Source organism: Vigna angularis, chromosome 6 (genome assembly GCF_016808095.1).
Source record: "Vigna angularis cultivar LongXiaoDou No.4 chromosome 6, ASM1680809v1, whole genome shotgun sequence".
Taxonomy (NCBI): domain Eukaryota; kingdom Viridiplantae; phylum Streptophyta; class Magnoliopsida; order Fabales; family Fabaceae; genus Vigna; species Vigna angularis.
The window spans coordinates 37,452,139-37,470,301 of NC_068975.1; the positions used below are offsets into that span (position 1 = coordinate 37,452,139).

Genomic DNA, 18,163 nt, shown 5'->3' on the forward strand with positions numbered 1-18,163 from the left:
TATATTGATTTGATTTTTTTTTATTTTTTACTTTTTTTAATTATAAAAATTTATTCTTTTATAATTAATTTATCTTTGTTATATTAAATAAATATAAATATGTATCATCTTACTATTACTTTTTAAAAAACTATAAAACTTTACTCTTTTATAATCATTTTACTTATATATATATATATATATATATATATATATATATATATATATATATATATATATATATATATATATATATATATATATATATATATATATATATCAAATAAATGTAAAGATCCCACCATTAGTTATGAAGTAATCCTAACCAAAGAGTAAGGGGGAATACCTAGCAATCATCTACTATGGATAGAAAGAATATTGACCTGTATATCAGTGAACGGTAACCTTTTCTACTAAGGTTTACATGATATCTAAAGCTGTCTGGAATATCCATATTCTGAGGTTTACATGACCAAATTTGGGAGGTTTCCGTTTTCTGATCTGAACTCGGTAAGGTACTTTGTTTTCTGTAATAGTTTAATTTAACTTCAAAATTTATGACCACTTATCAAAGATAATTTAATTAGTGCTAAACATAAAAGGATACTTAATTAGTGTTAAATAATTTAATTAGTGCTAAAACATAAAAGGATACATAAGATTCATGCAGGAAGGCATTTAGTTTTTTAAATTAAATTTTACACCTAGCACACATCTTTGGAGTTTTTTTTTTCTTTTTTTTTAACTTCTTAACTATTTTAATTTTGATCATATTTGAATTTTAAATTAGAAATAAAAATATTAAAAAGTTAAAAGACATTAAAAGTGTTAAAACATTTTTAAAAACATAAAAGGACATATAAAAGATGCATTTTATGAATATATTTGAATTTTAAAAATAAAACACATTTTTTAGACATTTTATTTAGTTTTCATGTCTCTTTCAATATTTTCCTCTTTCTAAATTTGATGTTTTAAAAAACAATGAGAGTAAAACTGATTAACTGTAATAATCCACCTATAAAGCACACCAGTAACCCTTCGCACTTTGCTCATTCTTTTCTCACCCTTTTCTTCCCTATACGGTTTGCTCTTCATCTCTTGAGGCAGCCTTTGCTCTTCATCTCTCTTGAAGCAGCCATGGCACACAACACCGAGTTACCTGTTCAACATCATGACAATGACAAAGACAAAGCCAACCAGGTTCCCTTCTACAAGCTATTTATTTTTGCAGATCAACTTGACGTGGCCTTGATGACCATTGGCACAATCTGTGCCATGGCTAATGGCTGGTCGCAACCTGTTATGACTGTCATTTTAGGAGAGCTTATCAACACTTTTGGCTCCACCGATCCATCAAATATCATCAAAGAGGTTTCCAAGGTACGTATGCATGCAACGAAAGTTTTTCTCGTTTCTTGTTATAGTATCTATGCTCCAAACACAGACAAGAATGGTTCTTTATGATTCTTTTGCAATACCATAATTTGTATGTGTTTGTTTCAAATTTCAGGTTTCTTTATTATTTGTATACTTGGCTATTGCGACTGGAGTTGCCTCATTTCTCCGTAAGATGGCACAACGAAATCTAATTATATACTAACGATATTTAATTATGAAAATTTGCTGGGCAGGTGATCCTCTTATTTTATTCTTAAAAAATTCATCAAAATTCATTCATCAAGGACATACTTTATTTGTAATTGAAATAATATTATTTTCGCTTAAGGGGTAACTTTTTTTTGTTACCCATGAAAAAGTCCTTTTCATATGAAATTGCAAAGTAGTATTATTGGTTTTGCACCAATCGGAACCATAAAAAATGAATCGGAACTATAAATTTGATACAAGATAGAAGAATGTAAAGAATTATATAATTATATATATTATGTTGTGTTAGTTCAGTATCAGAATTTTGATATGAGAGCTACGGTGCTTTTGTTAAATGTTGAAGAAGTAGCAATGTTGCAGAAGTAGCATGTTGGATGGTGACAGGAGAAAGACAAGCCGCGAGGATTCGAGGTTTGTACTTGAAAACTATATTGAAGCAGGATATTGCTTTCTTTGACACTGAGACAAGAACTGGTGAGGTTATTGGGAGAATGTCTGGTGACACCATTCTCATTCAAGATTTCATGGGAGAAAAGGTATCATATCTAAGATAATCTCAATTATTAACTAGTCTAGAAAATTTTGACAGTGATGAAAAAAAATTTGGCAACATAATATTCAAAAGAACAATAATAAGTATCAAACGATCTTTTATTGTCCTAATTTATACTAAAAATCTTTTTACTTACTATAAAAGATTATAATGATAGGTTGAGAAGTTTATACAACTTATTGGTGGCTTTGTGATTGCCTTTGTGAGAGGAAGGCGACTGTTATTTTGATCGCATGTGTACCATGTGTTGTTATCACTGGTGGAATTCTGCCCATGTTGATGAGTAGAATGTCAAGTCGTGGGCAAGCTGCCTACGCAGAGGCAGAACTGTGGTTGAACAATCTAACCATTGTCATTGACTTTCTTCTTAAATGTAATTAGGTGGCATCTTTCACTGGTGAAAGAAAAGCAATTGAAAAGTATAATACCAAGTTAAAGATTAACTTAAGATTGAAACTTTAAAATAATTCTAGAGGGCTTGATTGATCCTCTCACAATCTTCTATTTATAAGAATAAATTGATACACAAGTACATGATAAATAGGATAACCCTAGACACAATATAATCATGATAAATAGGGTAATCCTACACACAATATAATCATGATAAATAGGGTAACCCTTGACACACTATAATGATGATAAAATAGGATAAATATCCTAACACTCCCCCTCAAGCTGGAGCATACAAATTGTATGTACCAAGATTGGAACAAATAAACTCAATCCGAGGACCCCTTAATGACTTGGTCAATACATCTGCAAGTTGATCGTTTGACCCAATAAACTCAGCACATATTTCTTTGGTCAACAACTTTTCATGAACAAAATGACAATCAATTTTTATATGTTTAGTCCTCTCGTGAAACACTGGATTTGATGCAATGTGAAGAGCAGCTTGATTGTCGCAATACATCTTCATAGTATGGATGTCACAAAATTTAACCTCTTGAAGGAATTGTTTCACCCATATAAGTTCACATGTTAGTGATGCCATTGCCCTATACTTGGCTTCCGCGGTTGATCGAGCTACTACATTTTGTTTCTTACTTTTCCATGAAATAATGTTTCCTCCCAGAAAAACACAATATCCTGTTATAGACCGTTTATCAATAGGTGAACCTGCCCAATCTGCATCACAATACCTAGAGACATGAATGCTTCCTTTATCTTCATATAACAATCCTTGCCCGGGAGCCTTCTTTACATACCTTAGAATGCGAATGAGAGCATTCCAATGGTCAAGACATGGAGCCTGCATGAACTGACTAACCACTCCAACTGCAAAGGATAGATCTGGCCTTGTAATAGTGAGATAAATCAGTTTGCCAACCAGCCTCCTATACCTCTCTGGATCGGAGAATAATTCACCTTCTTCTGTCCTTAATTTCTGGTTTGGGTCCATGGGACTGTCTACAATCAATCATGCCTGTTTCTTGTAATATATCAAGAGCATACTTCCTTTGGGAGATTACAACTCCATCTTTTGATTGCGCTACTTCAATGCCTAAGAAGTATTTGAGACATCCAAGATCCTTGGTTTGAAAATGTCTACACAAGTACTCTTTTAGTTGAGATATTCCAACAGCATCATTTCCTGTAATGACAATATCATCAACATATACTATTAAGTAAACACATTTCCCGAGAGAAGAATGACAATAAAAAACTGAATGGTCTGCTTCACTGCGTTTTAGTCCAAATTTTTGAACAATGGAGCTAAACTTTCTAAACCAAGCACGTGGGGATTGCTTGAGGCCATATAGAGATCGATGCAATTTGCATACCATACCAAACTCCCCCTGAGCAACAAACCCAGGAGGTTGCTCCATATAAACTTCTTCCTCAAGATCACCATGTAGGAAGGCATTCTTGATATCCAATTGATGAAGTGGCCAGTGACGAATGACTGCCATGGCAAAGAAGAGACGAATAGTAGTCATCTTGGCTACAGGAGAGAAAGTGTCACAATAATCAAGACCATAAACCTGAGTAACCTTTTGATTATCCATTAATAAACTACTCAATTTATAACCAAATAAGGAGTAATTGCACATCATGGATTTGATTTTTTTAATTATAAAATATATAAATATAATAATTGTTGAAATTAAAACAATTTGAGGTAAAATATATATTTCAATTATTTTTTATGTTGATTGATTCACTTTCAAAGTATATGCTTTATTATTATATATAGAAAAAAGTGAATAAAAATATAATATAAAATGTTATCTTTAACTCTTTTATTGATTTTTTTTATATTATGTTTTAACACCAAACTTCTATCTTTATGATTAAATTTATAATTATGTTGATTTTCTTCTTTATAGCATTAAAAGAAATTTAAAAACTATTAAAATGTATAAAAAAAATACATAATATATAAAGGAGTTTGCTAACTTAGATAAACCTCTTAAATTTTAGTTGACGAAAAAAAAATTTATTCATAAAAAAAACACATACTTTAAACATAGAGTATTTTAACAATTTGATTTTTAATTTAAAATAAAAAAAATAAAAAATTATTCAAATATCTTTAACCTGAAAACTTAGAATCCATAATATCTTAGGATATTTTTGTCAATTAAAATTTAGTATAGTTTAAGAGGTTCAAAGTTTGCAAACTCCATATATAAAAAATCAATTATTTATCACAATATAAAAAAATCACTTCCTATTAGTTAAGTCTTTTATATCTTTTAAAAAGTTTATTTGATTTTAAATAAATTATAACTTAATTAAAATAAAAAAATTCATTTTATTTATTTAACATGAACATTTTTCTTACCTACTACATTTTTATATGAGTATGGTATAAAAATATAATATATATATATATATATGATATTATTTTTAAAAATTAATTAAAGTTTTGTAATAGAATCAAACTTACCTTAACTCGGATCCTAATCTTTGAAAAGAAATTTTAGTGGTTGAGACTATTTTTCACCCAGTTAAAGAAGCTTTTTAAAAGAGACTTTCTAAAAATTGGCTAACACTGTCAATTAACAACTTTACTTTTACACCTTAGTTAAATTAATATAGGTTAACAACATAACACTCTAACGAAATTATTTAATCTTAATTTATAATATCATAAGTTTAAATTTTATTTCAAACGTTAAAAACTGCATTTGAGGACATTATTTATAATTTAGAGAATATTTTTTCTTATTATTAATAAATCAATAAACATTCTTAGGACATTTATTAAAAATATTATAGAAAATATTAATTATAGAAAATATTAATTATAGAAAATATTAATTATAAAAATAAATTAACAGTTAATACACTTTTATTTATCACAGTAATGTTAATGAAAACAAACAATTTTACATTATAAGTTTATGAATTGTAAACATTTATACCTTTGACTGTTTATTTGCCATTGACATTTAAAAATAAAAAAAAAATTAAGATTAAAATAATAATAAAATTTAGATTTAGGGTTTAGGACAATATCGTAGGCTATAAAAGCTTTTCCTTATGTTTATATTTGAATCATATTTGAGTTGGTAAAAGAAAAAGATGGAAAGAATCATGAGTGCAATAGTTGTTGTATCGTTGTGTACGTTGCTGCTTTGCTCTGACATGGCTCATGCAAACACCTATGTGGTCGGAGGTAGAGATGGTTGGAGTACAAACGCTTCTTCTTGGAGTGGAAAGGTTTTCAAGACCGGTGATGAATTATGTAAGTATAAGATTTATATTAATTAAAGATAAAATTAATTTAAAAATCTAAATTTTATTTTATAATGTAATTTTATAAGATTGAATTAAATTATTTTTTTTTTTAGTATTTGTTTATGATGCCACAAAACACAACGTGGTGGTAGTAGATCAAGGAGGATACAATTCATGCAGTGCTTCAGCAGGATCAAAAACTTATCAGACAGGACATGATTATATTCAGCTACTCAAAGGACTAAGCTACTTCATTTCCTCTTTTCCTGGTGACTGTGAGGCTGGGACGAAATTTTCAGTTACTGCTCAATAACCTTATGTATAAATAAGCTTAGGGTTTTGAAGTTCTTCAATAATGATCTTTTCTTTCACGACTAATAAATGAGAAAGATATATATTTACTATACTTTTTTCTTCTTCTTCCTAGTGTTGTAATTTGAACTCTTACTTCTCAGTATCTCCTCATTTTGGTGTGAATTTAGTTTATTTCTAAATGCAAAAAATAAAAGAAATAATCAAAATAATAAAAATGGAATTTCATCTTCTAGTAATATTTCACCATTAGGTTAAGGAGTTTCTTCGTACCATACTAATAATAATTTTTTTTACCTTTTTAGACAAAAATTAAATCATTATTATAAATTTAAGTAATTTATTTTATTTATGTAAATAGACAAACCAAGTTGTCTCCACACATCTTCAAATGAAGAAGTCGTGTATGAATACACAACTTCTGCACTACCACAATAAAAAAAGTGAATCGTATACCTTACATATTTTCTGACACTAATAATCGATTACGAGCTTCTACAAACATATAAGGATCACGATTTTACCTTTTTTTATTGTAACAGTGCAGAAGTCGTGCATTCCTACACAACTGACTTATATACGTAAATAAATAAAAAACTTACTTAGATATGTAATAATGATTTAATTTTTTACTATAAAACAATAGTTAAGACATTTATATATATATATATATATATATATATATATATATAAAAAAAAAGTTATTGAAGAATTATCTTTGTTCTTCCAAAAATATTATTAGAAAATTTTATAGGAGAATTTTTCATTGTACGTTATACTTTTTCAATTCGTTTAACACTTTGAACATTTCACATTTCTTTAGTATTCTAATAAACAAAAAACACCATGTCAAGAGAAAGAAATGAGGAACATTATAAAAGAATATATTCATGTAAAAAGCAAAAGAATTATTAACGAAGAACTTTAATCAAATATTTGAAAATGTCCAAACATTTTAAGATCTAAGAGTTTAAATGACCATCAAAACGAACTCTGAAATTAATTGTAAAAACAAAAAAAGATTATACACTGTTGACACGATATGAATTAATGTTTTTTTGACCCGAAAAACTTTAGAAAGTTTTCTTAAAATAATATTGATTAGATACTTTACTACAAAAACAAGAGAAAAGATAGAGAATGAAATACTTCAACTATTTTTGAATCTATATCTAGTTTTAATCATTATAACTTAAATAAGATTAGTTATATTCACTCAGTATAAGTACCCTCTTTAAAAAACCAAAAGAAAAAAGAAAATAATAACACTTGTTACGTGAAACATAAAAAACGATGTACAAAAATGTAAAGTGATTATCTCAAAGTCTAATTAATTTTTTTCTAATCTTATAGTTTTAAATAATTAATTATTATTTAATATAATTAAATATTTCACTGATAATGATAATCCATTATAGCATTACATAATTTTGTTATTTGTGCGAATACAATGCATCACAAAATTTTAGTTATATTTTAACCTAATCTATAGCTACATTCTGAAACACTTTTTAGAAAACTTTAAAAAAGATTAACTTTTATCAAAGATATGAATGATTCCATAATGAATAAATAAATACAAACTTATAATACTAATACACAACACACAAATCTTCCCACACAAAAGCAAACACAATATATACCACGTGATTGTTTTAAATACATCATCAAAATATTATTTTAAAACAAGTATTTTAAGAGTTTTGATCAACAAATAATAAATACATATCGTTATATATTTTGCATAAATAACTTAAACAGGTTTTTCAAAATTTTAAACCGAATAATTGGTTCGCTAATGATGTTTTTATAATTTTAATGTACATATAATGCAAACCAAGGCTAATATTTTTAAAATTAAATAGGTCAATTTCAACGTAAAGTTACATGATTATAATTCTTAAAAATATGATTAAACCTTAAAGAGTTATATATATTGTTATATTTTTATAATGGAGTGACTTGAATGGTTTTTAATACACTTAAGAATCGAGAAACTTGATTAAATATTTTATTTATAGAAAGACTAAATAAAATAAATAAATAATTAAATGTGTAACATAAAAAGGTAACTAAGCCATATATTTTTAACTAAAATGATAATTTTATTTAATTAATATAATTGACTCACTTTGACTACATCAATTAAACACAAACACTGGCAAAATACATCAGAGTTTTGTAGTATAAAAACCTTTGTATAGCCTTATGTTTTTCACACACACATTCTAGAGTTATTGTTGTTGTATTATAGTAGAACTAAAAGATGGTTCAGGGAAGAGGTATTAGTGCAACAACAATGGTCGTGTTGTCATGTTGGGAGTTTTCTCTGAGATGGCTCATGCAACAACGTACGTGGTTGGAGGATCCATTGGTGGTTGGGCCTTCAACATGACTGGTTGGCCTAATGGAAAGAGTTTTAAGGCAGGGGACATACTAGGTTGGTACCATATTCAAAAAATATTATTCCCTTTCACATTCTAAATAAACTTATGTTATGTATTAAAAGTAGGATAACGATACTTTAACAAAAAAAATTTGATAAAATTTTAATTAATAATATTTTAACATCATTTATGTGTCATTTTTGGTTCATGTTAATGTTTATGATTATTATTATTAATTATAGAATAAATTTGGACCAATTACATAATGACACGTAAATGATATTAAAATATTATCAAAAAAATATTGTCAAATGTATCATTATTTTTAAAAGTATGTATGAGTTATGTAAACATGATGCAGTATTCAATTACAATCCGACATATCACAACGTGGTGATAGTGGACGAGGCTGGATACAATACGTGCACTGCTGGAGAAGGATCAAAAACGTATCAGTCAGGACATGATAGCATTACTCTTGCCAAAGGAACGAACTACTTCATCTGCACTTTTGATGGTCACTGCGAGGCTAAGATGAAAATTGCAGCGACGGCTGCATGATATAATAGATACCACAGAAGATGAGGATATTGTATGTCCATTTTGGAATAATGGCAACACATAAATCTTTTTACTAATTTTGTGTATACAATATCCTTATTGATATAAAGAAATTTGGAAAATTTTTAAAATTTATTTCCATTAAAGTACGTTGTTTTATTTGGTTTTATATTTTATAATTATATAACTTAAAGTAATTTAATTGGTACGAGTAAATATGGTGTGATTTTAATTATAAAAGAAAATGTTTGAACTATTTTAAAATATACCGATTAATTAACTATTTTAATTCTATCAGAGATTTGAATAATTTTTTCATTTGAATATTGTATAAAATAAGTTAGTCATTTGAATTTTGTTTATTATAAAATAAACTCTAATACGAAAGTTGCATATATGTTGGTAAAGGTTTATAATATGTTAGTTTAAATAAACTTTTTTGAGATCGAGATCTTGATTTCCATTGTAATTTGATCAAAGGAAAACAACATTAGTTACAACATATTTTTTTCATCAGTTCTAAATTTGTCTATCATTTATAAATATGGTAAAAAAATTACGTTATACCTCAATTCCGGTTAATTGATGTACATAACACCGGTGTAATAAAATGTGAGTTTTTTCGAAGTTCATTATTTTAGACGTTTACATTATTTGACATCTAAATAATTTCGTTAAACCAAATGTATTAGTTAGTATATGTGACATCAATGCAAGTTTCTGAAATTTGTGTAATATATTTATTTATATTTTTGTGTGAAAATTTATATATTTGTGACGAATTATTTGTATATTACTTTTTTATCACTTTGTCCTATTTTGGAAATATTTCTTTGATAAATTTGATAGTATTGATATGTAATACATGAATATATATATATATATATATATATATATATATATATATATATATATATATATATATTTTGAGAAATTTAATTTTACTAAATGTTTGTTTTAATTGTTTTTTTAAAACTAAGGATATTTACTTTTGTGACGAGTATTTAATCGGTGAACAGCAGTAGATCAGTGTGGTGGTTGAGGTGAGTTTTGTGTCCTCCAATTATTTTATATTTAAATTAATATATAATTTTAAATATATTTTTAAAATCTTAATATATTTTATATTTTAAAAATATTTATTGAAAATTAAACGAATTTTAATTAATAAATAGGTTGAGTGATGGTTAAATCTTTCATGTAAGTAGGAGGTGTAGGTTTTAATTTTGATAAGTGTCAACATCTAATTTCGTCCGGATAAGTAAATAAATAAAAATAAATAATAAGAGAATAATAATTAATGGTGAAAAAAGAAGAGAGAAAAATAAAATATTTTTTATTAAAATAATGTAAATAATTTTCAAACTTTAATTTAGCCCAAGAGTTTAATACAAGACACATTACTTGAAAATATTTTTGAAATATTGGTTTCTAGGCAAAGAAATCTTTAATATTGGTAATAATTTAAATCAATATTATGCCAATAATTATAAGCAATAATTAAAATTAATATATTGATATAATTTGTTGCGTCAGTTCTTTCTAAAAAGAAAAATATGATTTTTAAAATGGACAAATTTTCATGTCTTAATTCGTTTTTTCCTCAACCAATATCATTTATTTCCCTATTTTTTGTTCATTGTCAATTAATTCACAAACAATTAAGACAAGATTATCGTAATATTACAATTTCTGTATATAAAACGTATCAGCGAAAAAAAATAGAAAGAGACATACAAAAATAATAAAGATAGAAAGAGAGAATGAAAATATAAAGAAAAACTGAAAAACTAGAAGAATATCAAAAGCTGAAAAGATACGTGACCTCTACACCTTTCTTTCTCCTTTTTGATTGTACTTTAAAGTTTTTTTCTAAATGTATTATTTTTTTTCTACACCAAATAATGTTTTTTTAAAATCATAAAAAGAAGGTCTTCTTTAAAAAAATAATAATAAATGATAAAATAAATGATATAAGTACCCGTCACTTTCTTTCCTTCTTTTTCTCACCATTCTTGAAATAAAAAAAATACAAAATCTTTAAAATAAAAATAAAATTCAATATTATTAAACTAACTTTTTTATACCAAAACTATGAAATCTTTGATTTTCCATCAAAGAGCAAAGGCAATATTTGTCGGATTCATGTTTGAAAAATCATTATTTTTTTAAATTTTTACAATAACATGATTTCAACAATAATAAAGTTTATAATATATGATTTCAACAATGAATTAAATTAATAATAATTTAAATTTAGATCGTAATCTTTTATTTTTTAAAATTTTAATCTATAATTTAGATTGATATCTATGATAATAAATTATTATATTATAGTAAATAAAATAGTTGTATGTAATTATAGTAGTAAGAATACATTTAAAATATTAAAAAATATGAAATAAAACTTTATTTTTCTTTCTGAAACTGAAACTTCATAGATTTATTGAAACTGAGATGTCTATTGCAAAAGCCCTTAAACTGTTTATAAACTCTTAATTTTGTGTACATATAATTTAATTAATAATTAAATATACTTTTAGTTAAAAAATAAAGTTTATCGAATTATAAATTATATAAGTTTAATATTTATATTTTAAAAATTAATTCAAATTCAGAGTTCGTGTAATTTTAAGAGTGTTTAATTGTTATGTATATATTTCAGTTATATGAATATGTTTTTTGATAAAATTACCTTTTTATCTTTATTTGTGTGATTGTATCTTTCTTTTGTAATAATTATTTTAATAACGTGAGCATGATGTTTCATTGGAGCATGTATTTACTAGAGAATAAATGCATAAGATAGTATGAGTATATTGGATCTTTTGTAAAACTCTATAAAATCTTTAATTTTTTTTAGTAGCTATTACTATTAGGATATTATTATATATATTATGGTGTTATGGTTATGATATGATAACTCTAATAACATTTTATATGTTTTTGTGAAAATGAAATAATTACACAAATTATAAATTATTCTTTCATTGCAGTGTTAGAATTATTAAAACGAAATATTACAAGAATAAATTAAAAAGGAAATAATAATAATCATAAAACTATATATTTTAAATAAAAATTATAATATTAAAAAGAAGTGAAAATGATGAAGGTTGAATTTAAACTTAATAAATGGATTTATTGTAACTGAGATGTTTCATTTATTGTAAAAGCACTTAATATTTATAAGCTGTTAATTAATGCTTATGTCCACACATCATTTAGTGATTTAAATAAATTAGAAGAGGTGATGGGACCACAAGTTGAAAGGAAGTTCCTATAAAAGCCATGCTTGGTTCTGTTTCGACTCACATTGATATTCTAAAGATTGGTGTTTTATTTTGCAAAAGCATATATAGAAAAGAAAAGATGGGTCAGGGAAGAGGCTTCAGTGCAATCATCGCATCGTTGTGTGTGTTGGTCCTTCTGTCTGATATGGCTCATGCAACAACTTATGTGGTTGGCGATGACAAGGGTTGGGCCTTTAACACAAGCAATTGGCCAGGTGGAAAGCAATTTAAGGCTGGTGATGTACTAGGTTCGTTCATTATCCTCTTCAAATATTTCAAATAATATTTTTTTAATATTAATATAATGACACACTTTTACTTTCATTCTTTCATTTTAATATATATAGTAAAATAATCAGACTCTAATATGTAAATAATTTTTATAGAGTAAAAATTGTTTGACACACTTAAATATTTTACATTCATTTGACATTATTTTTACTTACTCTTTATTTTTTTCTTTTTTGAAACAATACAAAATTTTATATCTTTTTTACTATTTTACCCTTATAACCTGTGTCAAATGAATGTAAAAATGTGTCATAGTATCATTACAATTTTTTATAACTTTTTAACAAGAAAAATGATACTTTGATCTAGCTAATCTTTTTACATCTATTTGACATTATCCTTTTTTATCTTTTACTTTTTTTTCTTGAGCAATAATACTTTAACACAGTAAAATAATAATGTTTTAATTATAATTATATTATTTTTTAATTTAAAATTATAATATAAATTATTATATTATTAAAAATCGTGTCAAATGTGTTTTTTAAACTAACTTTTTCTTTTTCAAAAGACCGTAAAAGATTTTATTCTTGTTAGATATGTCAAATGAATGTCAATGTGCATCATGTTATCCTTACTCTTTTAACAATAGGTCATATGCCACTATTTTATTGGTCTGCTTAAATTTATTTTTAAAAAAATATTTAAGTCACTATGGGACCACTGTAAAATAATTGTTACAAAAAAGTCATTAAAAAAATTTCCAAAATGATTATAAAAAATTGATTTTTATATTTTTTAAAAAGGAAAAAGTGAAAAATAATAAAGAATGGTGCGTAAAAATTTTATGTGGCAAAAAATCATTATTGATTTTTTTTATATAAATTTTGACGTCTGAATTAAACTGACATAATTTATAAATATATTTTTACAGTATTTAATTATAATCCTTCGATTCACGATGTGACGAAAGTTGACGTGAATGGATATCACTCATGCGATTCTTCAAAAGCATTAGAAAAGCATCGTTCAGGGCATGATCAGATCACACTTGCCTCAGGAACAACCTATTTCGTCTGCTCTATTCCTGGTCACTGCCAGCAAGGGATGAAAATTGCGATTCATGCTAAATGAATTAAGCTTAGTTCATAGCCACCTATGTCTTTTTTAGCACCTTTTTTTCATCATTCTTTTCTAGGATTTTCTATGTATCATCCATTTTGGTTGAACATATGTAGAAATGGGTGCCAAATCTAGGTGGGTGCATGTGAATTGATTAAGATAAAATGACTTCTGTCACAATAAATGATAAATCTTTATATATGTCTTTCTTTTTTATTTTCTTTATTTTTTTTATGTCATTCAACTTTTTCCTAAATTCATTCCATTTTTATACTTTTAAATTTTAATTTATAATTTTCATCATATGTTTAAGTTTTAAATATTACTTTTAGATTGAATACGAATACCATTTCAGTGATTAAGAAACGTGAAAAGAATTAAAATTTTGTTGTATAAATAGTAATGAAATTTAATATTATTTTGATTTCAAGTCCCTTTAAATAATATTAATAGAATTAATCATTATTGATCACTATGTTTAATATTTTCATTCAGAATAAATGTTAAGAATTATTTAAATACAACTTCTTTTTTAACTCTTTTATACCTTCTTTAAGAATAAAATTATAACATTAAATTTTAAAGAAGAAAACACCATGCTATTTAAATAGATTTATTGTCGAAATAAATATCATTTAACTTTGTAATAATACAATTTAATGAAAAGGATTTGGCTTTCTCAAATAGATTTATATATATATATATTGATTTATTATATATATATATATATATATATATATATATATATATATATATATATATATATATTCATTTATTTTATATATTTGATACTAACAACATTTGTATACATCTAAACAAATTTTGTCAAGTAACACTATAAGATTCATTGCACTTAAAATGACATACAGAAAAAATAAGGCTTAAAACATAAGTAAGACCTTAGACCATAAGAATAAGAAACTATATCACTATAAAAAAAATTAAAATCATCGATAATCACAAAAATTTATCAATAATTTTTTATTAATAATTTTTTTTATCAACAATCAATAATCTATTTGTAAAATGTTTGTCAAAATTTTTTATTAACGGATAAAAAAATTATCTTAATTATCAATGGTTTTGAATCGTGTAAGATAACGTTTGTGTATGGATAAAAAACAAGAGGGAGCGGGAATTTCTTTACTTAATAAAACTGGGTTTTTAAAAATTGAGTGTAAAAAAAGAAAAAATTGCACTTAGAATTTTATATCATTTCGGTTAAAAAAGATCCTATGTCTAGTTGGGTAATATCTCTAAGATAGACTAACTAATCACTAATAAATAACCACAACTTATACTCACAAAGAATAAATGTTGGATTAGAATGCATCTTTGTTAAAGACACAATATGAACAACACCTCCTTTGACACAAAGGATAAATAACTTTCTTAGAAACAACAATAATACTTAATCATATATAACATACTCAATGAAATTTCTCATTCTGACCATAGTAGATTTTTTTAAAACCCCTTTTTACAAACTTTGAGAGTTTTTCTAGTAATCACAACTTTAAACCTGAAAAGAAAAGTTCTTTTCAAATTAAGTTTAACTAAAATATATATATATACTTATTTTAAAAATGAGGCCAAAAAACTAAAGAGTCTATCTACGAGGATAATCAATTATCATCATAAATACTAATTGATTATTCTAGAAATTTAAAAAAAAAAACATTTTCTCATTGTAAAAATTAATTAATGGAAGGAAGGTGATCACAAAAACTGATAAAAAACTTATTTTTAATTGGATAATCAATTTTTTCAACAATTGGTAGTTATTGACAATTTTTTTCTTCCACTGGTAAATTTCAGTCCATAAATATCACGTTTGAGATTTTTCTTTCTCCTTATATTCCCCTTCTTTATATTCTTCTTCGTCTTGTTCCCTCTCGTCGTCATCGTTGTCATGTTGATCGTCACCATTACCATGTTAGTCATTGTTGTCATTGTATTTGTCGCCTTATACTCCTCCTCTTCTTCAGTCAATCTCATATTCATATTTGTCCTCATTCTTTTTTTTCTCATAATTGTTCTATTCTTCTTCTCATTAACTTTAGCAAACATTTCATCATATTTAACAAGATAATTAGAATTCATTTCATCACAAATTTACCAATAAGTTTTAAAATATTCAAACATCAATAAATTTCCTGTCAAATTTTAAAATTTCATTGACGAATTTACTATTGATTTAAAAAAAAATTTAATTACTTATAGATTTCTTTAAAAAAATCTAACAAGTTTTTGCTGTGAATCATGGTCAAAACCTAGGAAAAAAAACTATGATGTCAATAAAGTTTTAAATTAGATAAATATCTATTACTCACGGATATTTTTTATCAATAATTAAAATCTTAAAATTAAAAAATAAAATTTGTTAAAAATATTATCTTATTGATAAACTTTTTTCATCAAATTAATATTATTAAATAAATAAATACACTGATTATATTTACATAGTATTCTGTATTAAATTATATTTAATAATTTATTTCAACATTTAAATCATATATATTTGTAATAAAAAAGTCACCTCTTGTAATATTATAAATTTTGTTTTATATTTCTTTTAATGCGCGTTATGCCGCCTCCGTGCTCCGCTCCATGATCCGTTCCGGCTACCTCCTTCATGTCAAGGTCTGGACCGCGTCGTTGCTCGCCTCTCCTCCGCCCCTGACGACGGCCCGTCGAGGCCCTCAAGCTCTTCCGCTCTGTCACGCGCCGCCTCCGGAAGCTCTAAGACAAAGGCATGAAGTTGACAACTTTATTACATATCTATTATAACTGTTACTAGTATACGACTTTACTTTTTTAAATGATTCAAAACTAAAATTCTATATGATTTCTTCGTTTGAAATTGTGTGGAGCTACATGACTTGCATATAAATGTAATTTTAAATTTTTTTGCTGGTAATAATTTGCCAATAAACGTAATAGAAAAACGTTATAAAGGGAGATGGAAAACAAAATAACCTCGGATAATAAACCTCCATTATAATAAAATATTTTTGTAGTGAAGGATAACTAATTGCTAAACTTCATCAGTTGTGTTTTTGACTGATTGGCATTAATTATATCAGTGCGTTAACTGGTTCACATTTATCACCATATATCAGTTATGTTTTGACTGCTTAACTGGTTCAAATATATTGTTTTACATTTATATATATATATATATATATATATATATATATATATATATATATATATATATATATATGTATATATATATATATGTATGTATATATATATGTATGTACATCAGTTATGTATGAGTTTCTTTACTGGAACACGCACCAGTTTATTATAGTTTGTTCTATAGTTTTTTATAGAGTACTAGTTAGACATTTTCAATATATATATATATACACCAGAAATGACTTAAATCAGATTTTAATTTAACATTGTGGTTTTCTATATAAATAAGGAAAATGATACTTGAACAACCATTTTTGACAACATTTAGACACGCGCACACGTGTCAAAATCTGAGTGGTCCATTTTCATTTAATTTTTCCAACTAGACCACTCAGATTTTGACACGTGTGCGCGTGTCTAAATGTTGTCAAAAATGGTTGTTCAGGAAACATTTTCCTATAAATAATGCAGTGTAAGGATTGAAAAATAGTTATCAGAACTTTCAGAACCTATGGTATAGCAGGTCAAATTATGGTGTAAAACTCATGATTATGTGTAAGATAACTGGTTTTAACTTTTAAAAAATGGTTTAATATTCATGATAGGTATGCAACAATGATCTATATACACTTGCATTGCATGTGTCTTAAAGAATTGTCTGTGTTTACCTAAAAATTTCTGTAGGAGTTATTAGGTTAGGAATCCAATGCTGCAACCACAGCACTGAAAGCCAATGGAATTTAAGCAAGTGGAGACATATGCAATCATCCATATTCCTTTAAAGTTTGAAAAGGTATACAAAAAGGTACAGTTTCACCATCATTACAACCCAAGACAAAGGTTTTTGCCTCAAACAAGAAAGAGAAAAGTAGAACAACTGCTGCATATTCCTCTTTAGATGTTGGACTTTGATGGTTGACTTGCACACCAGCCAAAACAATACACAATACAAAAAAAATAAAAAATAGAATCACATAATCAAAAGGAGAAGTGGAACACGATCCATGTATTTTACCTTTTAACCATGATATTTTAACCATTTTTTTTAATAATTTTTTGACAACAAAGACTATATGTAATTTGAAACAGACTAATCACGGCTACCATATAAGTTATAAAAAAATTATCAAAAAAAAATTGTTAAAAAGATATTTTCCTTTACTTTTGTACAAGTTTATCTGATATCTTGACTTCCATTCCAAATCACTTGAATGAAAAACGAAAACTAATTTAATACCTTCAAATTTTGATCTAGAATTGTTAATCTAAGTCTCATCTTG

At 25.8% G+C, this 18,163-nt stretch overlaps 1 protein-coding gene and 1 pseudogene across 1 annotated transcript; both read left to right on the plus strand.

The window, feature by feature from the left end:
• The first annotated feature begins 8,411 nt into the window (after positions 1-8,411).
• On the plus strand, positions 8,412-9,093 carry LOC108341736 (basic blue protein-like; annotated as a pseudogene).
• Positions 9,094-12,397: 3,304 nt separating this feature from the next.
• Positions 12,398-13,940, plus strand: LOC108342532 (basic blue protein). Its single transcript, XM_017580320.2, has 2 exons — positions 12,398-12,634; positions 13,552-13,940. The coding sequence occupies exons 1-2, from the start codon at positions 12,466-12,468 to the stop codon at positions 13,749-13,751; spliced, it is 369 nt and encodes a 122-aa protein (XP_017435809.1). The 5' UTR covers positions 12,398-12,465; the 3' UTR covers positions 13,752-13,940.
• Positions 13,941-18,163: the final 4,223 nt, after the last annotated feature.